We start from the raw sequence: 27,010 nt of genomic DNA, 5'->3' as shown, positions 1-27,010 counted from the left end.
CGTGGAATAACAAATAGTGTACTTTTTATCCCGAAAATATACGGTAGCGAAGCCCCGGGGCGCAGCTAGTAGTCTATAAAAATATTATTACTCAAATTTCGTAATATCTAATATTTATATCTTTTAACTTAACAAATTAGTTCCGTAATTAACAATTTCAACAATTACTTAATTTGTAACGTGTAGTAAAAAAATTTTGAAAAAGACAAAAATGTGTAACTTTACATCCTTAGGATGGGTTGCACCCGTCAACTTTGACGTTAACTTAAACGTTAAGTCATTTTATGACATAACGATGTCGGCGCGCTTGCAAAGGTAACGTCAAAATTGGCGCAACCTACACCATTGTTACGCAGTAGTCGAGTTTTAGTTTTTAAACTTACTATTATTAATAATAACATTTTTTTTAAACAAGCGGCCGCGGATAAGATAATCACAAGAATTCCATATTGAATAAAATTGCAGTCGAACAAAAATATTTTTCGCGTGAACTCACGGAACAAGTTCTAGAAACTAATTCATTCCTTTGTCGGGAACTTTCGTTAATTGTGGAGTTCGAATGAGCGCATAAGGCTGTGTGCCCACACAATGGAGATTTGTGGCCGCGAGAATTTTAAAATCATTATTTCAAATACTATATATACCATTAGTATGATCTTTTCGTTGAAAGTAGACATAGGAAGCGGTGGTGGTGTAATGGCTAAGCCTGTGGCTACTCGTGCCACATGAGTTTGTATACCAATCTGACTCATGTATAGTAGTTTTCGTCGACCACCACTTGCTTCCGGTGAAGGAAAACATCGTGAGGAAACCTGCACACTGGTTGATTATTAACTTGTGTGTGAAATGGAGAAGGCAATGGCTAACCACTCCATTAATAATGCCAAGAAAGTTGTTGTGTGTGTTTCATTCCACGTAATGACCACGACCCTCAGCCATGAGGAATACGACTATGAAGAAGAAGACATAGAAGTTAGGAGCCTGAGCTAAATACTGTTTAAATGAGATTATTCCAGAATTTCTTCTTAGCAGTGGTCGTTCCGAAGTGCTAGTAGTTTAGTTTGTAGCTTTTGAGATAAATATAAGTATAATTATTTAGAGTATAAAATTGACGTGGAAATATGTAAAAGGCCTAATATCCGAATGCTTTCACTTTAAAGTAATTGCGTGTTAAAGTCACATGACGTTTCTAAGCTTAAGGTGTCAACTTCAACGTAGCGCAGAAAAGCGCAAAGTACGCCATTTTGTCCGAACGTCAGCGGCGCGCCAGTCAATATCAACGTCAAATTTGATGGTGCAACTCCCCCATTTATAATCCCAAATTATTGTGTAAGGACATGAAAATTATGTACTTGCGAAGAGATTTACGGTAAGCACAACGGTAAACTATTTAACCAATGAACCGTTAAGTTGTAGGATTGTCAACATGTGTCAATTACGTTCGCCAGATGGCGCTAATTACTGGTTGACACGCTTCAAATAAATCTATTAACATACCATTGTTATTCCAACATGTAAAAGTAAGTACGTAAGTAAAAGTTATTTTCAACTAGCTGAAATACTATACTCGTATGTAAACGCCGGTATTCTTAAATCGTTACTCTACTTGAGTTTGACATATAACCTCATTCGTTGGGCGGGTATAAAGCGTTGATTGGTCGGAGGGCGAGCGTGTCCAATCAATGCATGATTGGACACGCTCGACGCGCCGCGCAACGCCCCATGAATCTTGCTCATAGTCCGGGAGGAAGCTCTTGAGGGAACCTATTCTACATCACTCTGGACTGACGAAAGCGTGACCATGGATTTAATAAGTACATGAGCAGGACCAGGTACTTGACATTGATAGAGCTAAAATGGATGTAAAGCATAATTGCAGTTGTGTGCAGCAATGGAGTAATACCAATTGGTACCAAAATAGGAGTACTAAAGTAGGACCAATTTAATTGACCAATCTAACATTCTACTTGGGACAAAAATACATTTTTTGTATGTATGTATGTTTATTTGTTTGTTTGTAACGCGATAACTTTCGAACCGTTGGTCCGATTTTGATGAAATTTAAAAGGTATGTAGGATATGTCAATATAATTTTTAAGCTCGTAGAGTATCAAAATCGGTTCAGTCGTTTTTGAAATAAAAAAAAAATAAAATTATTTATTTCTCAAAACATTACATCGTTATCTATAATACATAATATATATAATATTCACAATTTTGTAAAAAAATATTGTGTTCGCGTAATTATTGATTTCGCGCGTTCCAACTTCGCGGCGAACAACTAGCAGGTTACAATTGACATCTGTCAGCCCATAGCTAAACAGTAACATATATAATCTAGTGTACAAATAAACAAACACATAATGTAATAATTCAAGAACTGTTCCTTATTGCTCGTTGTTTCAATCTTATGGTTTGTAAGGGTGACAAAATTGGAGGGTGAGATACGAACATAATCAAGTAAAGTAATACGGACACTGGCAGATGGGACTCGATGGAATCACACCCTTATCTCGTCGATTGAATAATTTGCGCGATCGACTTTCAGAAAGAATGAATGAAAACGTGGTTTATTAAACTGAATTATTCATAGTTCTTTTTTTTAATTCGTTCGTTATTCAGGTTTTTGTATTAAGCATAATAATCGATTGGTACTGTATCAAATCCATCCATATTTCCAACATCCATCACCATTTCAGATTTTTTTCTTCTTTCTCTGTTCGCGTACGTCACCCTTCTCCCTCCTGTCTCTCTCTCGCTAATAATAAATACGTAACAGAGCTTGTTTAATATTACCTCCTCACACTTTATACCTTCATGAAATCACGCATAAATATAAACTGTGAATAACGAGGAACGAAAAGGTGTTGCTGTGAAAAATCAAAAAGACGAAGTCGCGGGCAAAAGCTGGCGAATCTATAACACGGCAGCCATCTTGGACGAGACACCGTGTACAATCTAATTACATCGTCTCGCAACAAATTGATTCGTCCTTTGGTAGTTTCATGAACATTAATAAGGTGAAGAACCTGATCTTGTTACTTTGGTTTACTAGCCGTAGTGTCGCGGCCCAGACTCCGTTTACCTGCTTTTTGTATTCCACTTCGCACGGTCGTCGGCATCCCTAGTTGTCAGACCATTGGCACGCATATTATTCATTAAGCCAGCATTTCTTGGGTTTGCCCATTCTGCCAGGGCCAAGTGTGAGCGGCAAAACCAGACATTTGTTCCCTACAAAATTTCCGAAGTCTCAAGTAGGTAGTGAAGACACTAACTAAATTAAGTACAGATTTATGTATACATATTAATGCAAGCCGTACACTGGCGTCTGCGAAATTTCGTTTTCTTTCGACACAAAATGCTGTAAACCGAACTAAAAGAACTGTTAAAACTATTTTTCGATTAGCCTATTGATGTGTCCCTGTGTGCTGGGCCTTCCTTTATCCACAAATCTGTGTCGAGCGCAGTCTGAAAAATATATAAAAAATGTACTCAAAAAACTTTTTGCGAACGTTATTTTGAGTGACCTAACTATCCAATTCCTAGAACGAACAGACCATCTCAAATTTATCTAGGCAACTTAAAACCCTATTCCTGGGCAGGATCAGACTAAACCTTAAGGAATAAAGACGGGATTTTGCAAAATAATACTATGCAAAACTGAAACAAATTGCATATTACACGTGTGTGTTTTACGACGGCTGTGTGCAGCGCCGTGCACATTTGCATAGCAACTACAGCATAGAATAAAAAGTGTAAAGAAATAAAGTATATATATATATATATGTCCTATGTCGAAATAGGAAGGGTAGACCTAACTGTGGAACAAAAATTTAAAGCTACTTCCATCCGAATTTGAACTCCACCACTAAACAATTAAGTACCGTAATAAATCAGCATTTGTAATTAAATCAGTGATTTAAAACGAATGCTGTTTGATTTTTTGTGGATAAAATTATATTATTCAATAGAGCGTAACATTATGCTGGCTACACACTGCGTAGTTTGAATGTGACCTTTTAATCACCGCAAGAAAAAAGTCAGCAATGTATATCTAATCCGAAAATGATGACATTTGTATCAATTACTTTAATTTATTAGCAATAACTTTCGAATTTGGTCCAAAAGTAATTCGGTGCAAAAATATGTAAGGATATCTTTTTGGGTCGAATCACTGGACATTTCCATTTTGGAAGCCTATTCTCCGGTGTCTCGCTGTTCCATTCCAACTTTTAGCATAAACATAATTCGCTGACTTTGAAGCCAGAACGGACTGATGGCTGACTTTGTGAGTTCAAGGTCTATGGCGTTACAGACCGACAGAAACGAGCTTAGGATCAATTATTAAGATATTATTATTAGATTAATTATTCTAAAGTTTTCACGAATACTTTAGAAATTATAAGCATAAAGAAAGGAAAGACATAGTACGGTTGTCAGTTGAATGCAAAATAGAACTTTCCTGTGTAGAGTTGGATAAATACATTATTATTTGTGCTTACAGACCTCCTACAGCCTGTTATGAAACTCTTTTAGATGTTTTAGAGGAAGCCCTCAGGCGAGTTACCTCCAGCAATAAGCACATAATTTTATGTGGTGATTTTAATATAGACATTTTGATTTCATGTTCTGAAAGCAATGGCTTTAAAAATTTGCTCGATTCATTTAATTTAAAGCACACATTCTTTGAACCCACTAGGATAACCTCGACCTCAGCCAAATGTATAGATAATATTTTCTGTGATTGTACTGTTTCTGAAGGAAAGCTGTTCGCCTGTCTGGGGTCTGACCACCTGGGCCAACAAGTGTCACTTATTCGTAACGAAGAGTCTAACCTTATCTCCGCTCCTGTAATCCGTAGGCCGTTAACTAAGTACCGCAAAATGCGTTTTCGCGAAACCATAAATAAGAAATTGCCTGAATTAGATTTAACTAAAAATCCTAATGAACATTATAATAAGATTTTTAATACAGTGGAAACAGAATTCAAAAAAACTTTTCCTCTTAAGACCTTTAATAATAAAGTGAAACTTAAATTTTGCGATTGGGCTACAAATGGTATTTATATTAGCAGAAACAAGTTGTATGAACTTTATGGTCAAAAACAGTATAATTTTAATGCGGAATTTATATCATATGTTAAACGTTACTCTAAAACTTTTAAAAAGGTATGTTCAACAGCAAAATCTTTATATTTAACTTATAAAATAAAAAATTCTAATGACAAAATCTAAACAGCTTGGTCAATCATTAATAAAGAAACCGGCAAGTTTAACCCACGCGACAACAATATTTCTTTAAAAATTGGTGATAAAACCATTAATTCAAATGACGAAGTGGCCAACGAATTCAATAACTTCTTTGCCAATATTTCTAAAAATATTACGGGCTCCCTTTCGTCTTGTCCCAGTGCTGCAGATGATTTATTAAAAAGAAATGCCTCAGATCCTAAATCTACCTTCCGATTTAGACATATTTCTCCTGAAGAATTATTATCTGCTTACAAAGCACTCAACATGAAAAATACAGAGGATCTGTGGGGTATATCTGTCTCAGTGCTTAGCACTATTATTGATCTGATTGCTCCCCACTTAACTATTATATTCAATAATTGCATCTCAGATGGAGTTTTCCCTGACCTCATGAAAATCAGCAAAATTATACCTCTTTTCAAACAGGGCGCTAAAAACGATCCCACTAATTACAGACCCATTTCTATTCTACCTGCATTAAGTAAAATTTTTGAAAAGCTAATTTTAACTCAATTAGTTTCTTATTTTAACATAAACAAAATATTACACAATAGTCAATTCGGTTTCACTAAAGGTCGTTCCACTACTGATGCAGCAGCCACTCTAGTTGGAATTATCAATGATGCTTGGGAAGCCGGACAGGATGTTTTAGGTGTATTTTGTGACCTTTCAAAAGCTTTTGACTGTGTCGACCACAACATACTGAAAAATAAGCTTAAATTCTATGGTGTCACTGGAGCGGCCCTTGATGTACTATCTTCTTACTTAGACAATAGAACTCAGAAAGTAGAAATTAATAGAGCAGCCTCTAACAGCGCTCCTGTGCACATGGGCGTGCCTCAAGGCTCCATTATTGGTCCTTTTCTATTTCTAGTTTATATAAATGATCTTCCTTGTCTTGCCCAACAATTGTGTGATGTAATTTTATTTGCTGACGACACGTCACTACTGTTTAAAGTTGATAGAAAAAGTAGAAATTATAACAATGTAAGCAACATTATGTCACTTGTGCTTGAATGGTTTACAACTAATAACCTGGCTTTAAACACAGACAAGACCAAGTGTATTAAGTTCTCTCTTTCAAACGCACCCCAACTTGATATTCCTTTAGTAGTTAATGGTAAAGTATTAGAATGGGTACACAGTGCCAAGTTCTTGGGCATTACTGTGGATAGTAAGTTTAAGTGGGATAAACATATTGAAATCACGGCCAAAAAACTTAGTTCGGCAGCTTTTGCAGTGAGAAGGATCAGACAGTGTACAAACATCGAAACAGCTAGGCTCGTGTATTACAGCTACTTTCATAGCATAATGTCCTACGGATTATTGTTATGGGGTAATGCAGCTGACATAGGAAAAATTTTTGTTTTACAGAAACGAGCAATTCGTTTTATTTATGGGCTTAAGCCACGGGATTCCTTGCGAGAATTATTCAAATCGATAAATATTATGACTGTTGCATCTCAGTACATCTTCGACGTACTTATTTTTGTTAAATCTAACTTACACCTGTATAAAACATTGAGCGATGTTAACAGTGTAGTCACTCGTAATAGGCATAAACTTTGTATGAACAGATTCCGACTTAAAAAGGTTAGGCGGTCTTTCGTGGGTCAAAGTGTTAAATTGTTCAATAAACTCCCTGTAGAGGCTATTAACTTGCCAATGCCAAAATTTAAATCATATATTAAAAATGCTTTAATGGCTAATGCTTATTACACGATTAGCGACTATTTAAATGATAAAAAACCTTGGACCCTTCCTAAAACTTCCACCTCTCACACTTGATTTTAATTTTTTTTTTTTTATTATTATTTATATATTTTCTTGACATGTTTATTACATATATTTTGACATTTATTGTAAAACATATACGTGATTTGTGATCTCCAAGTGTCTGAAAGTAACATAGGTATCTATTATGTTAGATTATGGAGATCGAATATGTCATGCACATTCAAATGGTCAAACCGGTAGCGGCATCGTGGATCGGGTCGGGAGGTTCCCTCTATTGTGGTTGAGCTTCGCGATGTCACTCTGTCACTCTGTCACAATGTCACTCACGCGTCACGGGGAACTGGTCAGCTCGATCTTTTATTAAAAGTTTTTTTTTTGTTTGGTTAATTATACATATATATATAAGTATATATATATTTTCCTTTCATCAGCACTTGATCACAATCATAATATGTTTCAGTATACCTTTTGACCATGTACTTTATTATGTACTTAATGTTATATTACTGATAAAAAATTATAACAAAAAAATTATACATAAATTTATATATAAAAAATGGTAAGCCCTTCTGGCATAATAGGGACCAACACTGTTTGAATGAGTTTCTTTCGGCATTTCTTCTCAGCAGTGGTCGTTCCGAAATGCTAGTAGTTTGTAGCTTAGTATCATTTAATTTAGATTATGACGTGAAAAAGTGCCTGTGAAGGCCTAATTTCTGAATAAATGATTTGATTTTGATTTTGATTTTGATTTTACTGGCCGGATGTTGCTTTTAGAATTTCTTTCACTCTCATGGCTTAGGGTCGTGGTCATTATGTGGAATGAAATATACACAACAACTTTCTTGGAGTGGTTTGCCATTGCCTTCTCCATTTCACACACAAGTTAATAAATCAACCTGTGTGCAGGTTTCCTCACGATGTTTTCCTTCACCGGAAGCAAGTGGCGGTCCATGAAAACTACTATACATGAGTCAGATTGGTATACAAACTCATGTGGCACGGGTAGGATTCAAACTATTTACAATATTAAGTACAATTTATAACGAACGAAATTAAGAACAATTTAAATTTAAATGTATGTAATAATATTTCATCTTTTATTTAGAAATAAAATGGAAAGAATATTTACACCTTTCTACTAAAATATTTTAAGTTTTGAGTTATAACCTCTAAAAATAAGCATTCACTTAGACTTCAACAAGTTGCTCCTCAGGTTCCACTATAATATAATCACAGATTTAAATCATACTAGACACCGCATTTTTCTGTTACAGATTTACTAGCTGCGCCCCGGGGCTTCACTTCCGTGGGAATTTCGTGATAAAAGGCACTTTATGTCTTACTCAAAGTTATATTCTACCCGTGTACCAAATTTCATAACAATCCGTCCAGTAGATTTTGCGTGAAAGAGTATCAAACAAAAATCCTCACAAACTTTCGCATTTATAATACTAGCTTCAGCCCGGGACTTTGCGCCCGTAGTAATTTCGTGATAAAAAGTACCTTATGTGTTACTCCAGGTGATATTCTACCTGTGTACCAAATTTCATAACAAAACGTCCAGTAGATATTGTGTGAAAGAGTATCAAACAAAAATCCTCATAAACTTTCGCATTTATAGGCTTTACATGGTTTGTCATCGATGGTAAACCTGCCTTTTTTCATTCAATTCACTCTATAAGTATATAACATAAAAATTGGCCCAGTTTATTTAATTTAAGGGGGAAAAACTTCAGATGTTGTGTCTATCCTAATATACAATCTCTAGGTTATGATACTGCGCTGTGGAGTTATTTACATTTCCATAGTATGCGCTCGCATCATGCATAAAATAAACTTTATTACTTTGGTAACCTGGCTAATGTATTGCTTTATTTTGAAACAAAGAGTAAAAGCTGGTATTTTTAACATTACACTATTTTCCCACATATTCATGTCAGATGAGGTGTGTTTCCCGCCCTAGGATAGGACCACTCTACTCTATATCCCTCCGAGGCTATCTTACAAGGCGACTAATAGACATATCGGCAACTGATATGCAACAAAAACAAGGAGGATTGAGCTGATATATATATATATATATATATATATATATATATATATATATATATATATATATATATATATATATATATATATAATGTCGTTGAGTTATTATCCCAAACAAAAGCCTCCCAATAACACAAATCTTGAACTTTGGGACTGATTCAATCTGTGTTATTTGTCCATATTTATTTACTATGATAAGAGGACTTACAAATTAACAAACAAAAACCCTTCCAATCCTATTACAGAATTAAACTTTAAAGTTATCCAGAACATTCTATTGTAACGCAACACGGCAAATTAAATTAAATTGTAAGAATGTCTACAGCTTAGGACCAATGTTCGCGAAATCTTTTTAAAATCCTTACAAATAGGGTTCGAGTTGCCATACTGTCTCCATTGTGTTCCAAATGAGGGTACTTTATCAGGGCCAAAGATCTTTCATGTAATACTCGTCATTTTCAACCGGCTTCCTAAAAGTGGTTTGAATTTTATAACAGTGAAATAAGTATTTACAAATAAAAAACATTTTTGACCCAAGCGTTTATTGTCGTCAGAGAGATCTTGTATCATAAGAACGCGTGACAAAAAAACTTTAGTATTAAATTCCATAAAGACCTTTTGCTAAGAAATGCAGATTTGTAGAAGATTTGTAGACAATACAACTTCTGTGCCCATCCTTTGTGCCGAGTGTGCGACTTATAGTTACAACTCATTACAATGCAAGCCTTTCATTCCTCGCTTTCTGAGGAGAGTTAATTTCATTCACAACTATATCCACTTTTAACCCCCAACGCGACTCAGGGTGTTAAAATCTTCAACAAGCGTGCACTTTCATCAAAATTTCAATAAAAAATTAAAGTAAACGTATTTGTAATTTCATTGAGTTGTATTTTTTTTATACACGTGTTTAGTTTGGATGATAATAGTGCACCCAGGCACGACTCCTTACGAAGGAATTCCTCGTAGGTTAATAAATAGTTTTAGTTCCCATGGCAATGCATTATGGTAAGCTACACCAGATGGTGGGCCAGGATCGGCTCCTAATGAAGTATCTCCTCAAATGTTTACTGCACTGACGTGCTTTTGAATGAAACAAAATCTTTGGCGAAAATAAAAGCTTGTGTGATTTTTGTAAAAAAACTTACATATTCTACTTGTATATTAAGGGTCACCGCTTTCTGATAAATTTATCATACTGTAATCTGACAAATAAGCTGGCCGCTAGATAAATCCGCCTGATGTAATTGGTCAGAGGACTTAGTGAGGGTTTGTATTTCACGTCTCACCATAGAAGCGATTGGAAGTGAGATGCAGCGAACAAATCGCGTTATAGCATGGTTGTCGTAGCGTCATAATGGTGCAATGTGATTGGTTCGCTGCGTCTCACTTCGAATAGACTCGGTGGTGAGATGTGAATAGCAAACCCGCACTAAGCTCTTAGTTAACTCTATACAACAGTTGTGAAACACAATTTTTAACGCCAATCTTTCCGATATGTTACATAGGTACGTTATCAGATTCTTTAACAACAAGCAGTGAAACATGCGCTAATTTTTTTTCACCCTATTATGACATTATTGAAATATCCAAATGTTGTCCCTACAAATATTCATTTTTAACCCCCGAAGCAAAAAGAGGGGTGTCATAAGTTTAACGTGTCTGTCTATCTGTCCGTGGCATCGTAGCTCCCAAACGGATGAACCGTTTTTCGTTTAGTTTTTTTTTTTGTGTCATAGATAATTTTATTCCGAGTGTTCTTAGCCATGTTTCATGAAAACCGGTTCAGCCGTTCAAAAGTTGTAGCGAAATGAATGTTGAAAGTCGGTTTTTTTTATTTGTCTAACACATAAACTAGTAGATATTTTAATATTCCAGCCCACAACATGGCTGAAGTATTCAGTATTAGCTGAATGTCTTTGATATAGAATAGACATCGCGAGGTAGTCATTAAAGACAGAACAATTACGATTATGATAATGTAGCTCCCTTTAATTTCCCATTAGAAGTAATGGCTGTAAAATTGCTATATTATTATATATAATATGTGGTGTATATAGTGTCTAATAGAGGATAATTTGAGCTATCATGTTTTGTAAGTTATTACAAAGAATAAACATTTTTGATAACAGTTCATTCAACCTTTTATATATTTCTTTTTTTGTAAAAAAAAAACTCAAATAAACTTGAGATATTCCTTAACGTCTCGGTGCGTTGAATGCGTGACGAAAAATTTAATGTCCGTGTAACGTATAGTAAATCGTTAAGGGCTTCCCTCGATGGAAATCTATCCTAGGTGTACCATAAATCATTATCTTTTTAATCCATTGTCATTTTAGTACTATTTGCATGTTTAACCTGACTGATTAAATCAGTATATTCAATAAATAATTGTCGGTTAACATATATAAATAGCTAGGAAGCTAGAAGGTTAACCTGCTGTTTTGAAAAGTTAATAGAAAACAGTTAATTTTTCAAATTTTTACTTGGCGTTTTTAATAAAACATTCCACTTTAAAATAGACCTGACCTATATCATGTTGAGCTTTAAGTAAACTTTATAAGTACCTATATATATATATATATATATATATATATACACTAGACTAGAGGAATACATTAAAATATCTTGTTTGTTGTGAGTCAGAGCGAAAACTGCTTTTTCCTGAAGCTATTTTTCAGCTATGCTTGCTGCTAATTCCGAGCTATTTTTCAGCTATTCTCCCACATCCATTAGCCTCGTCCTATCCTCACTAAATCTTCCGATTTCACGGAGCTTAGGAATTAAAACAATCAATTATACTGCTGATTTTACGAATCGCTTGAAATTCTTGGCTCTTACGTGCTTTCTTTGATTTTTATTAAAAAAAAAATTGCCACTGCCCGTAAATTGTTGAAAACTTTCACAGAATTTCTCTGCCGGCCCCCTGACGTCATCTCTGTTTGGGAATGCTGTTATTGCCTGTGAGCTGTCATTGTGTATTGTATCCATTAATTGTCTCGTACGACTTTCAGGGGTGGTTCTGATCTTAGGGTAAAAGCCACATCAGCAAGTTGTAGCCAATTTTATTTTTCATATATCTTTTATAGTTGTAAAGTTCTAGTGTGTGCGTCTGCAGCAGTTTATTTACTAACTGCGCAGTAGCGTCATCTTAATAATAAATCGCCATTGGCTACCAGATGTTTTTACCAAATCCAACGGGAATCGTGTACTTTCGGTATAAATACAGCTTCGTCAATGACGAATTTCAAAAAAAGTGGCCCAGCTGAGTCTGAGCTAGAAGAAGTAACAAACATACTCACAAACTTTCGCCTTTATAATATTCGTGTGATTTTTATTAATTGTGTATCGTGCTCATATCACTGTCCCGTGTTTACTACCCAATATTCGACGTCATAAACCAGCTTAGTTTTAGTGGCAATTCGATATTTTTATATCGGAAAACAATGGCGGTCGGGCTGTTAAAAATATTTATTTTGGTCGCCGTCACGCACGTTATTTGAGGCTTTTTTGGTGCAACAATGGTTATTGTTTTGAAAAATTCGGTTCATGGTTTTACACGTTAACTTGTATTTTATGTGTCTGGGTTTTGGGCCACAGAATTTGACGGGATTTTTCTAAAGAAATCTGTTTTAGGCGGTTTCGAACACTGTTGGTGTGGATATTGCAAGAGAGTGTCTCTCTCTCTCTCTCTCTGAACGATTTTTCGGTTACCTTATAGCTACAGACCATCGGAGTTCATATCTTTCCTACTCTTTCTTCTCCAATCGCACAGTCTTCAGCACTTGTCACACAATCTTCATATGAACAGCACTTGTCACGTACATAATATGCCGCCTGTACCGGCGCAGTCTCGAGTGTGAGACCACCGTGTGAAACCAAAATCGCTCGGTTATGTAACGATAGGTGGTCATTCGCATGGGCGGTAATTTAACGTCGCGTTGAAAATCCGCTGTTGCGTATTTCAGGTTTGTACTCATAAATACAATATTATTTATTATACTTATACTTTTATTATTATCTTATTTAATAATAGTCTATAGGAATTTTAATTTCAAATAAAACAAAAGATTAGGAAATATAGCTTTAATTGCCTTTAATAATATTTGTATTTACAGCACTTAAAAACTACATAAACTGGTTGTCTACAGTAAAATTGTAAAAATACAATAAATTGTACAATTCGCGGGAGAACTTAAAAAATACGGTGACGAATAAAATATAGTTACCAAAACGTAGTTCATGATCGTAAAATGTACTTGCCGTGGTTAAAATACGTGTATAACAATAAATAAGTCAAAAAAATGTCAAAAAAGCACCAGCATTGAACTGAAACCATACAAGATGCCTCCACTCACAACATAATCCTAAGGAGATTTTTCATTAATATACATATTTTTTAATGGAAAATTATTTTTTTGAAAAGATCCTTTATTTCCAGTGTTAAAACTGGTACTTGTAATAAATGTAAGGATACATTACAAATTATGTCAATAGACAATATTTTATTTTACTGAAACGCTTTTTAAATGCAGTAAACGTGATTTTAATAAGGCATAGGTATAGTTATCATTAGGTAAATTATGATTATCCTCAATTTAAAACGCCTGTATATACTATTCAATATGTCGATAGCATACTACAGTCATATAGATAACTATCCAAAGTATCCACACTTTTTAAATTCAAGATGCTTAAATTAAAGTTCAAAACATTTCATAATTATTTCGTGACAATCTCCACAGGTATTCGCATCTTGCTGATAGCACTAACTTACATTAAAACAACAAAGAACTATGTATACACAGAAAAGTACCAAATTGTAAAAAAATAATAATTAGGAACTATAACTTATTACAAACCAACGTTAAAATGCTGTGTTTTGGTAAACATCATTTGAACCGATCATTTAAAATTGACACTGATTTACAGCCTCAAAATTACTTAAAACTAAAATAATATTAACTTAGAATGGGCGAAGTTAAATATTTTAGTACATCACAAGAAATAAACACATAAAAATGATACAAAAACATTGTGTAAGAACAACAGCTAAAATGATAAAGTTCAGACTGTTCAGACGAGCGTCATTTTTACGTCACGACAAAATACCACGTTGGCGGCTTTGTACTCATAAACTAAGCTGAATACATCCGAAAACTATTCGCGAGCGTTATTCTAACGCGACGTAAAAATGACGCTCGTCCGAACAGCCCAATGATAAAATGCGATGTGGTTTAAATATTTCGAGACATGACAAATTTTTAGGGCATTATAAAAGTACTGTTTAAAATAATTCGCTCGTCGACGACCGGCATCTATTTATGTAAAATTAAAAGATCATACAAAAATTATGTGACATAAGGGCGAGTTCTAGAAAGGGTTTTAACAGTCGTCACTCATTTACATACATTTCGTTAATTTTTCTATTGACAAGTATGTAAAAATACACTCGAGTTTAATGGATATCTCACTCTGAAAATACACATGATTTTGCAAGATCTTTTGCTGCACGAGCTAAATATTTAACACAACTGACAAAACTCGCTTTAAACTAACTATTAACGAGATTAATAGTTAAAAGCGGCCAACTCACTTATCAGTCTTCCAAAATACGACCTAAGTTTAGTGAAGTCATCCTAGCAACACACTATTGAAGCTTAAGTTGGAATCGAAAGGTCAAAATGGGAATGTCAAACGTAAACATATGCGCAAAATGTCAACTTCGTTAAGTAAAACAGTCACTTTGTGCTAAATAATAATTTGATAAAGAAATTTTCGTTTCATAAAATTCATTGGGAAGCCGCAGCCAAAAGCTTATAAAATATAAATATTAATTATAGATATTCTTATTCGTCTTCTCCGCGTGTCGATTGCAAATCTACAACGCTCTATTGGGTGCTAATTATATTCTTGCCAGAACAGAACCATTATAAATGTTTTCATATAGTATTTTTGCACAAATGTTCACAATGTGCTCAGTATATGTAATAAAATATTCAATATTTTGTAAGCAAAAGATTAACAGCGACAGAAGAACGAAACATTTCTAATTTCCACATAAAGTCCGATATTTTTGTTCAGCAATTTGTATTGGAGATCAGAGAATTTTTGTCATTTTTGACATCGATTTCTTTGTATACCGACTCAGTTTCAAAATATAATCATGCCTATCTTTCTCATTAGCTCATAAAATTTGTGTAATGTAAAAAAATACGCTGAAGTAAATGTTTCAGTTGTCGTGTTTCAATAAAGAATAGGAAAGTCCATGACGCCATATCGCATTTCTTTTGTAATGGTACACATTACATTAGGGATTTTTATTGTTTGAAACGCGTAGTAGTTAATATTATTGAAAGTTGATATTTTACAAAGTTGACATCTGCGCAATAATGGAATATTCAATTTAGAATAATCAGTCTTCAGAATGAATGATAGATGCTATCTAGCAAGCGAAATCGATCAAATTCATCTTACTAAACTACCACAGAATAAATACTTAATTTAACGTATTTCGATACAGAAATGATAACGTCCAGGATATTATTACAACACTTGTTAGAATTCTTCCAATGGTCCATAGATTTTAATAGTAACCGTAGAAAATCTAGCATGAACATATGTACACGAGCACCGAATCTATATTTCAATCCATGTCTTTTCCACTATCACTGATGTGACGCGTTCACTGTTGTGACAAATCACCTTATGTTGGCACTTAGTTTTTATGATAACTTCGTCTGCTACACTTCCGTACCATCTTCACATTCGTCCTCAAACAAAGGCTCGTTCGCATTAACTTCAGCTACCACCGGCTTTTTCTTCGGCTTCGGAGGAGGTCTCGGCGGAATCTTCCCACTCCGTCCCAAAGTCCCTGACAGGTTAGAGACGCTACTCTCATTCTTCTTGTCCTCTTTCAACGGAGAAGTCGGCAAAGAAGTGGTCTCTTCCTTTTCTGTCCTAGGATTCCTTCTCAAAGATCCTGTTTCCGGTTTCCCTTTCCGACTTAAGGTACTAGTGTCAGATGCTTGAGACTGCGCATCAGCGTTTCTGTTTTCATTGAACAAAGCTTTCCTTGGTTCCGGTTGAGGAGTCGATGCGTTCTTTACCGTCCAACTCATGCGGTTTACAGGCTCTTGGGGGCCAGGTGTCGAGAGTTGCGAAGAGATACTGTTCCTAGGATTGGTAGCGTATTGCGGAACGGGAGATGGAGCTGGCTCTTGTTCTTCAATAGGGGCATAGAATACTGGTTGAGGAGGCGCGTAGTTTGTCGGCGTAGCTGGTAATGGTCGATTTCTCATAGGAGAGAATTGTCCTTCCAAGCCGGTTTTGTTCAAAGACAGAACGGAACTGCCATCAGCTGTTGTTCTAAGTCCTAGATTATCGTATAAAGGTTCTTGCGCTTCGCTGCTCGGGAGGATAGCCGTGCTAGCCGTGCTGGACCAGCTTGGAACTCGAGGTCGTCTAGGAATTGTTACGTAACCTTGTCTTGGGGTTACGACTGGTGGAGTTATTGGGGCCGTGAAGGGGGATTGAGATCGTGAATAGGGGAGAGTCCTGAAGAGGTTCTGATTGGTCGTCATGCCGTAAATGGGGGAATGTATTGGGCTCACTGGATTGAGCTGAGGTGGGAGTCTAGTGGTGTCGGGGACGGTGGAAGCGTTACTCGCCGCGGGAGATATCTGGGCGGCACGAGGTGGGAAAGAGAGCAAGTCAGGTGGGTAGGCGCGGCCGTCTGTGCGGCCATATTCTACGTTGAGAGCATCGTGAGATCTTTTCGTTGGGTGTTCGAAGTCTAGAGATCGTTTTTCATCGTCGTTGTGGGCTGAAACAATTGAGAAATATTTTATTTGACGCTTGTTCTATGAAAAAATGGTTAATAACGGTATTTCCTATAACAGGGACTATGGATTTCAAATAGCTTAAATATAGCTAACTTATGTAGATATTAGGAGTGTAATTTTTGGAACAACGGCGAACAAATTTATAACTATTCTATTTACTTACCATATACAAAATCACTGTCCAGCAATGTCTTGTTTAGTTCTGACATTTCAGTGCCCGCGCTTGTGATCGAAGGAGGTGCATCATACCTCCTGGGAGGCTTGGTTACTGGGTTTACTGCAGTTATCAAACTCTTCTCCATCTCCGGGATAACAGATCCTTCTATCAACGCCTCCCCATTCGATGTATCAGCTTTTTTCTTCTCTGAAGATCGTTTTTTACAACAACAATAACACAGAATTACTAAGCATATGAGCAAAATTGCGGCAGTGCAAGATACTCCAATTAGGACTGGCAACATGTTATTATGCATGCCAGCAGGGACGATGATTCCTGGAGGCTCATGAGTTACCACTAAAGTCAAGCTGCGTTCTTCAACACCACCCTGGTTTTTAGCTACGCACAAATATTCACCATTGTCAGTGCTTTCTGTTTCGAGAATCGTTAAGTTCACCCATTTGTTGTTCTCGCTGTTGCTTTGGGTAATTATATATTTTATGTCACTTAATCTAAAAGTACCGTCAATTATTTGAGCGTTCTGCACCCAATTTACTTCAGGCAGTGGGTTTCCAGTCACGTGGCATGACAGTGTTATGTTCGTATCAGAAGATCTGATTGTGGTGCTATTGGAAGGGTACACGATACTCGGTCGGCAAGCAAAATCACCTGAGTCTAGATCTTTCCAAGTCTTTCCTTGGACTTTAGCTGGTTCTTTACATGTTATGGGAGAAGTATAAAGATGTTTGCTGATCACCCAGTTCCTAAATGGTTGTAGATAGCAATCACAACGCCAAGGATTATCGTGTACCTCCAAATTGGATAAAGACAAGGAACTTAATGTATCAACTTTGAGATATTCCAGCCTGTTCCCATCTAATTCTAAAGTATTTAATTTAGGTACGTTGACGAATGTCTTCACGCCTATTTGATGTAATCTGTTATTGCTGAGTTCGACTTTCTGCAAAAAGGGTAGATTACTGAAAAGTCCGTCATCCAATTTCTCTAATTGGTTGTCGTTCAGTATAATCCACCTAATTTTGACAGTCTCTCTAAAAGACTCGGCGTGTAAAGTCTTCAAGGCGTTTTTCGATAAGTCCAATTCGATCATAATAGCGAGACCGCTAAAGCCATTTCTGTGAATCGTTTCAAGTTTGCACTCTCTTAGATAAAGTTTCTTTAGATTAATCAATTCGACATCTTCGAAGGCATTGCCGGAGATTTCGTAAAGAGCATTGTAACTTAAGTCGAGGTTTTGTATGTCAGCGCTGAGTGTTTTAGGGATCTCTTGTATGTTTGAGCAGTTCGCTTGCTTGTTGCCACTAGCCCAGACACATTTGCAGCCTGTTGGACAGTTGGCAGTGAAGTCAGCTGATGCGGTGAAGAAACTTAAACTGAGGGCCAGAAGCAACCGTAGACCAGCCATTTCGAAGCGTGCTCTCGAATCTGTAAAAAGAAATGACTTTTTAAAACATTAAAGGCTATAAAAGCTATTAGTTGCGACTGAAATAGAAGCCATAACACGTGATGGTTTAATGGTGGCATTAAGCGGCCGAATGGTTCTGTGTACTTTAGTTGTTTATAACACGTGATATAAAAATTGTATGTTACGCGAGGAATAAAATGTCGGATGAAAGGTAACGTAAAATTATGTTTATGCATCATGCATATCACTCGTCACCGAAATGTTAATGTAAGCAGGGAGATTTCCATTTCCAGAAACAATTTATACAAACATGAGATAATAAAAAACAGAGTCAATTCAGAGCAGAGGAATAAAACGTACGAATTGTGAACAGAAATAGATTAAGTAAAGTTGATGAACGCACAGGGCTTTTGCTTTTGTAGTTGTGAAGATTAATTAAAATTGTTGTTTTTTTGTCTTGGGCTCTATAAATAAAACTCATTTCATTAAAAATGTTTCATTTTTCGAATAAGCTTTTTTGAACTTAATTACAGTAAAGGTTGTGTAAATTATTCTTGCGCTATGTCCCGGCTTTGGTCGGGTAAAAACATAATAAATGATACACAGAAACCTTCCTCAGGAATCACACGACCTATTGGTGAAAACCGCATGAAAATCAGTGGAGTAGTTTTAGAGTTTATCGCCAACAGACGCGGCAGAGGGCTATGTTAGGATATATTCAAAGAACTTTACGACGATTTCTGTGCTACTGACGCTACCTAATCCCTCTGCAGAAACGTAAATAACTTCATAAGCAAAATTTACTTTTATTTGATGTGTACCTAGAAAAGATAATAATTAAATTTGAAAAGGCTCATGGGAGAGCGGCACTGGCGCGTAACTGAGTTACGACTTCTCAAAGGACAGCTGTTTTTATAGCCATTTTCAACTCCCGACGCAAAAAGAGGGGGTTATAAGTTTGACTGCTAAGCATGTCTGTGTACGTGGCACCGTAGCTCATCAACGGGTGAACCAATTTGGACGCGGTTGTTTTGTTTGATAGCAAATTTTTATGCGGTGGTTCCTAGATATATGTTTGATTAAAATCGGTTGAGCCGTTCAAAAGTCCCTACTGAAGAGACCGTAGTGGTCGAGCGTTTCAACCGTTGCGGCCGCTCAATTCATCAACATTACAACCCGTCAATTTTCTTTATCATTTTCAAATTTGGAAAATTGTAAGCCACAGCAGTCGAAACGCTCTGAGAACCACTCTAAGACGTTAATATATTAACTAGAGATTATCATATACTCGTATGTGTATATGTTAGGCCCAAACCCCGATGCGGTAAGACCTAGTTGCAGCCGGTCTCAGCAGGTTACACTTAGGTGGATATCGTCGTCTAGACTTTTTAGCCTTTAGTTTAGGTTTAATCAGTCGCAGGTGGTTAAATGTAGATTTAAGATTAGGTTAATTCATGTATGTACGATCGTTTTTGGACCTCAGAAATCGCATGCAATACATTTGAGGTGTCGAAACTAACATTATTACTTCATACATGGAAGCAAATTGACTAATGTATAGTAAACTCATACGACACGAGTAGGATTCGAATCCGGAACCTTCCAACACCATATCAAACCTACTTCAATCGCTTCTAAATTAGCAGAATTGTAAAAAACCTAAATAATTTATAGTCTGATTGACTATAAATTATTTAGGTTTTTTTTACGAATCGGAAATAATTTAGAGCGAAAATATCGCGTGAGTTATAAATATTAAGGCTTGAAAGTCTCATCAACATATATAAAACTTTTCCGTTACTGAGTGACTGACGGACAGACAACGCACAGCCGAAACTACTGGGCGTAGAAAGCTGGCATTTGGTGTGTAGGTTCCTAGGACAGTGTAGAGGAGCACTAAGAAGGGGGGGGTTTCCTGAAATTCCCACGGGAAACGAATTTTTACTCACATACGAAGTTGTGGGCAAAAGCTAGTAATAGTATATAATAAATATATTAGGACGAATCACACAGATTGAGCTAGCCCCAAAGTAAGTTCGAGACTTGTGTTATGGGATACTAACTCAACGATACTATATTTTATAACATATACATATATAGATAAACATCCAAGACCTGGGCCAATCAGAAAAAGATCATTTTCCATTATGACCCGACTGGGGATCGAACCCTCTCGTTTCAGAGGCAAGCACTTTACCACTTCGCCACCGAGGTCGTCGTAATATTAAAACTTAACATCAATGTCTTTAAATAAATATGAGTTATTTAATACGAAAATATGATACTCGTAAGTACTTTTGTACTTAGTTTCTTATTTATTAAGTTTTATTTGCGAGTTTTATATTTACATTATTATATTTTGTCTAAATAAAATGGATTTTAATTCAATCTCCAAAGTCTGAAATGGGGGTTAAAGTCTGTAAAAACCAAACAAAATTATTTAATATCGAACAGGGTCGCGGCTTATAATTAGTCAACAATATAAATGGCGACTACTTAATTAGGGCAGCTTTCGTGACTTTAGGATCTCAGCTTAATTACTATAAAGTGTATTTTGAGGTAAGTTAAGATAAAAAACGCGAACGCTTTTAAAAATATATCCTAATAAACTTAAAAGCTGCTTATTTCTTCATTATGTCCTAATCTTAATCATCAACAAGAAAACAAACAAACAAACAACGACTATATAATAGTTTAATTAAATGTCGCGAATTATTACTACTACTCGGTTAGAGTTGAACTTTTGGGTACCAAAAAAGCAAGGGCCCACGAGATACAAATAATTGGGAGGCAAAATTACGACGGCGTTGAGAACATTACACAAAGAGATAGTTGCGCTGTACTTGGGACATTATCATCCCGTATGTCGCGAGGTGGCGCAAGTGATGAGAGTTAGCCGGGAAACGCTTTTTATTTAACTATATGACAAAAACACGTAGAAGTCGGACTTAAAGCCTTGGATTTACCTACGTGTCAACTGAGAAATGATGCAGAGATAAATAATTATTTTGAAAGAAACAAACTGACTACACCGTAGCTAATAATTACAATACATATATCTACATGTGTTTGCTGAAAATTTCAAAATAAGCCGTTTCTAATTTGGTTAAAGCAATCCAATTTTCTAGTTAACAACAGGATAAATTAAGACTTTTTATTGTGAATGTCACTTTTAATAGCCAATGCCAACATCAATTTTCACTAAATATTAGAATACTATTTAGTGTCTTGGCGTTTCAAAGGAATAAATCATGTGGTGAACTATGTTCATATAGTCTAGATTTTCATATAGATCATCTGTTTCAAGAAACAGAATCATTGTGTTAAACCTTAGAGAGGTTTACAATTCGCATAACGCTGCGCTTTCTATTCCCCGCGCCTGAGCATATCATATCATAAGGAAGAAACACACCGTGGAGGGCTTTAAATACTAAATACTATGCTCATGTTATCTGAAATAACATTAATTTAATTTAAAAAAAATATGCCTTAATTTCAGGCATCTTTCGGTTGCCCAAAAAGCCTCAGGCTATCATTTAAGCCGCTACTGAAGGAACACAATCATAACGGCGAACATATCCCTACACGCACTTACGCCACGCATGTCTCCGTGAGAATGTAATTACGAAGGTACGAATGCTTGGCTAACGAGCAATCTGCTGAGGATGGCTCAATTTCAGTAAATTAAAGATATCTACCGTGATACTAGACGTTCTGTGAGCGAACGAAAAAATAGTAAGGTATTTACCAACAGAACGTCAATCAATCAAACCAATCTGATTTGATAATTTTCCAAGTTTCTTCCTCGGAAGTTCGGAGCGTCGGAGCCCAGTGTTCGCTTTGATACTTTACGTTTTACTAGTTGTCATTCCACTAGGACGCATATCATCCTTGACGACACGAAGGTCAGGCCTGACCGGGGCCAGGCTGGAGCGGCATAGCCATATACCTCTCTATACAAGACATGACTGGCGGTAATCTATGCCGTCAAGTGGGGACTAAATTATTAATTAATACGAAAGTTTGGACGTCATTTCGTCAGGATTATGTATGATAATTAGTTAAGATTAAATTAATGGGGGCGAAATTAGTGCGTTAGACAGGATATGGCTAAAAAGGTAGTAACGATCGGTTAACATTCTGATGTTATTCAGGGAGAAGTGGAGACTGTCATGCTGTACCGACCACACATAAAGTGGGATAAGGGAAGGCTGATGATGATCACGCAAATTCTACTAACCGTAGACTATATCTCAAAATGCCAACAGGATCGAAGTCTCAGGGTTTGCGACTTGTCTGTATTATACAAAAGACATTAATAAAGATTGATCCCTTTTTAAATGGGATTTAAAGTAAGAAACAAAAGGAATAATAAACATCTTAACTAATACTCGTATTATAAATGCGAAAGTAAATTTATTACCTCTTCACGTTCTTCTTCTCAACCAATCTTTTTGAAATGTTGTCATACATGTAGTGTGTGTAGTATGAAGAAGGACATAGGGTATTTTTCATCCCGGAAAAATAAATGTTAACGTGGAAAATTTACGCGGGCGAATGCGCGGGCAACAGCTAGTTGCTCTTTAACTCCAAATGCAGTCAACGTAGTCAATGAATGAGTCGGATCAATGAACGAGCATCTCCCATACAAAATGGAACGGAAGGGTGTCCCAATGAAAACATTTATTAACGGCATGTGCAGCTGATTCAGTTAATTCACCAGTTAACTAACAGTTAACTAACAGTTAACTGCAATCAGTGTCCTTTCTCTTATTACGGAGGCGTTAACTGTGAAGTCACAATATGCTATGAATTTTCATAGCATATTTTGACTAAGCAAGTACAGCAAAATGGCTTCTCGACCACACGATCTATAAAGATGATTTTTATGAAATATGTAATATTTTTAAATTGGTTAAAAGAATATAATTTTATATAACAGATACAAAAAAATATTATTTTTACAATTATATGATGAACGTAAAAAAATGTGTGTCTATAATTATGCTTAGAAATTGATATCATATTATATACCAATAACAAGTTTTTTTACAAAAATGTCATATTTGACACAAGCTTTTATTGTCTTCAGAGATATCTTGTGGCATTTAACGCCTGGCAAAAACCCATGTCCGTGCTGTAAACGGTTGAGAAGTTCCCTCGTTGGGAGCCGATCCTGGGTGCACCATCAAATCTCATGCTTATCATAATAATGCACTGTCATGGAAACTGAAGCGACGTGGGAAATTTCAACTCTTTCAACTATGTAGGATGTAGGACAAATCTAATTTGATTACAGACAGAAAATCAGGAAAAGTGAAAGTAAAAATGATTATATTATAGCCATATATCATATATTTATCTTCAACAATTCCCTCATCATTTCCGATGGATTTAAAGCCACGAGAAATTCCAGAATACTCGTGATCGTCGTTATCGAGCCGCTTATAACAGCTCAACTTTACCAATTGTAGCACTTTTGTATCGCCTCGTCGAAAAATGTCCCCTCGTGACAAATTTTGCGTTTCATCGCAGAATATATAAAATTGGCATCATGAGGCCTACGTATTTAGAAAACGCAAAATAGGCCAAAATGTGACGATACGTCAATTTTTTTTTAATGACGCCAATGATTTAATGGCAGCTCCACACTCACATCGAACTCAGACACATGCCGACACGCATGCGTGAACATAGCCTAGTATATGAGTGTTTTTATTTACCGCAATGAAAAACCAGCAATGTATACTGAATAGCCTTAATACCCTACCGACATAATATCTAATCTCGTTTCTATTTATGAAAATTTGTTAGGTTTCCATCGGTACCACAGCTCCGCTTGCTATATGATAACAATATTAATCTTGTTTTATTTTGTAAAGACCTACTTTTCCGAATAAATAAAATAAATCCTTGCACCTCTGTCGCGTCTATCTGTCTATATATACATATAGACAGATAGACGCGACAGAGGTGCAAGGCAATAAACACAACAACAAAATTGCGTCGTGTAAAGGCGGAATTTTGTATATTTATCACCAATAAACAGTGTGATTCTTGAATGTTTATGAATGACGGGCCGCAAGCACAGATTAAATAATACCCAAGTGAACAAATAAAATCAACGATGACCGTCCAATACAAAACAAATGGTCGATAAGAGCTTTCATTTATTTTTCCAGACTTTGCAACGGCGGAAAGCTGACAAAGCGTTGCACTCAAGCAGCTTATGGAAGCTTAGCCGACATATGCCGACGATTTTATAGATGTTTTAATTTTAAGTGCTTATTCAATGTACAACAAAATGTAAATTATTTTGAGCAAATTGCAGAAATTTTAAATTAACTTTTATTAAGAAATCATCATTATAATAAACGCATGTCAAACAAACATAGCTCTTGTGACGTCACGTTAGAGTATCCTTTAGTATGGAGTGTTTGGACGTGACCAAGTGTAATTTTATTTTTGCCATATAATTGAAAGCATCACAGTATTTTTTCCAATGGTGTTTCTAATAAAAAAATGTCATTTACCCTATTGGCGCAGTCGGTTAGACTAACCTAACCTATTCAACCTTCTCCATAGTCGTATTGTTTCAAGACTATCTTTTAAATACATTTTATCACTTATTGCCATCACAACTCACACACACGGTTGGCGAACTATAAACTTACTTAAACTTAGAAAATAGAAGTTAAAGATTAAAAGACAACACAGAGAATTGTATTAAAGTGGACAGCGCTGAGTATAGGATGTTTACCTTCGCAGAATTCAGTTTAATAACACTATAGAAGTGACCATTTCATCTTCATTCAACCAATATGGCCGCCATACAGCTAGATTCAAAATTCATTTATGTCTACAATGTTACCCATAGGTTAAAGATAATAAAAAACAATGACAAAAGATTGTGTGAGACTTGTGTCTGAACTAACAAAGACCTGTGACCTCAGTACACCAGCCTCTTCCCGCATGGTTTAAACGTCTTAACAGATAATTCAATCACTAAAGAAAATAATGACAATTAGTAATGACACTTCTATCTTTCTAATTACAAGCTCCGTGTTTACCTTGCTTGTTGTTTGCGGCACGTTCGAGATAAATAAACAAGACAATAAAGAAACTGTCTGTTGTTTCGTGTTTTAGTGCTTCGAATAGAATGACCTTTGTGTGATTTAATTTGTTTTATTGCTGTCCTTTTGTTTGTCACAATTGTTTCATCTAATTCTATCCAGTCGTTGCCCAAGCGTAGTCCCTTTCTAGAGGACACTATTGTTCAAAAATTTGTTCTATCATCATATATTTGTTGTGGGATTTTCCCTATGCCAAAGCAACATTCTCGGTGTAAACGGCAGAAAAACGTGTAGTGTGTTAAGGAGCGATTCTTCCTCCAGCACATAATCAAGAAATAGGGCTTTATAAATAGGATTTTTTTCATAGGTATAGAAATTTTTCATATATTTCATAGTAGGCTGTTACTAAAGTCTGATTCTCAATTTTACCAATAAGCCCTCTCTCTTTCATCTGAGCCTTTCTTCACCCGTAAAGCATCGGAGTCCAGGGTCCAGTTTCCTACGGCCTCATCCTGCGGCCAGTAAGCTTATCCTGCTAAAAGTGACCTTCGATTCACTCAATTCTAGCTTTCTGCATGATCAAATCATCGTGCTAGTTAAGCATGGTTTAGGCATGTGGCTCCCGCCCTAGAGTAGAACAATTACATGACCCGTGGATAAAAAGTATTGATATCTGAGAGGCTACCACAGCATTTCTAAAGAATGTTGACGTGAGTCAGGCGGCCGGTCGCAAAATCATAATCATCATGTTATTAGCGCGAGGCTCTTGTCTGTGGAATTCCTTCCATTGTTCTCATTCCACAGCTATTCCTTTATTTTTGTGTAACTGTCACTTTAATCGAAAGACCGAATTTTTAGAATTTTAAAGTCAATTTTTAAGCGACACCCGGGCTTCTAGGTGTCATAGTCGAATACGCTACGAATATGAGAATAATTAAACCGGTTGACGATTCTTCTTCATAGTCGTATTCCTCATGGCTGAGGGCCGTGGTCATTACGTGGAATGAAACGCACACAATTTCTTGGCATTATTAATGGAGTGGTTTGCCATTGCCTCCTCCATTTCACACACAAGTTAATAATCAACCAGTGTGCAGGTTTCCTCGCGATGTTTTCCTTCACCGGAAGCTAGTGGTGGTCGATGAAAACTACTATATATAGTCAGATTTGTGTACAAACTCATGTGGCACGAGTAAGATTCGAACCTTTCGATCAACAGGCAGGCTTATTAACCATTACACCACCACCGCTTCGACGACGATTACAATAATCAATTTGCCATAGAAGTGACTCAGTTAAATAAGCTGAATCTTCAAAAGTAGTTTGCCCCACGTCTGTAACCCGAGCCGTGATTAACGGGGGTCAATATGAAGGCGACCTCTGGGATTGGGCCCATTAGACAAGGAATATTACGATTTATGGATGCTTTGATGATCTTCGAATATCGTCCTACTACCGAAGTTACTCGTTGT

General features: G+C 36.2%; 1 protein-coding gene across 6 annotated transcripts in view; it reads right to left on the bottom strand.

The window, feature by feature from the left end:
• Positions 1 to 13,109: 13,109 nt before the first annotated feature.
• LOC128678572 (uncharacterized) overlaps positions 13,110 to 27,010 on the bottom strand; it is a 164,775-nt gene continuing 150,874 nt past the window's right edge. For all 6 annotated transcript variants that reach the window (XM_053760178.2, XM_053760179.2, XM_053760177.2 and 3 more), the window contains 2 exons: positions 17,046 to 18,485; positions 13,110 to 16,863 (listed from right to left, as the gene is read on the bottom strand). In XM_053760178.2, coding sequence (XP_053616153.1) covers positions 15,782 to 16,863; positions 17,046 to 18,465 — 2,502 coding nt within the window. In that variant the 5' untranslated portion in view covers positions 18,466 to 18,485 and the 3' untranslated portion in view covers positions 13,110 to 15,781. The remainder of the gene's footprint in view (positions 16,864 to 17,045; positions 18,486 to 27,010) is intronic.

This window comes from Plodia interpunctella, chromosome 20 (assembly GCF_027563975.2).
Source record: "Plodia interpunctella isolate USDA-ARS_2022_Savannah chromosome 20, ilPloInte3.2, whole genome shotgun sequence".
NCBI lineage: Eukaryota > Metazoa > Arthropoda > Insecta > Lepidoptera > Pyralidae > Plodia > Plodia interpunctella.
This window is presented reverse-complemented; position numbering and strand designations above follow the sequence as displayed.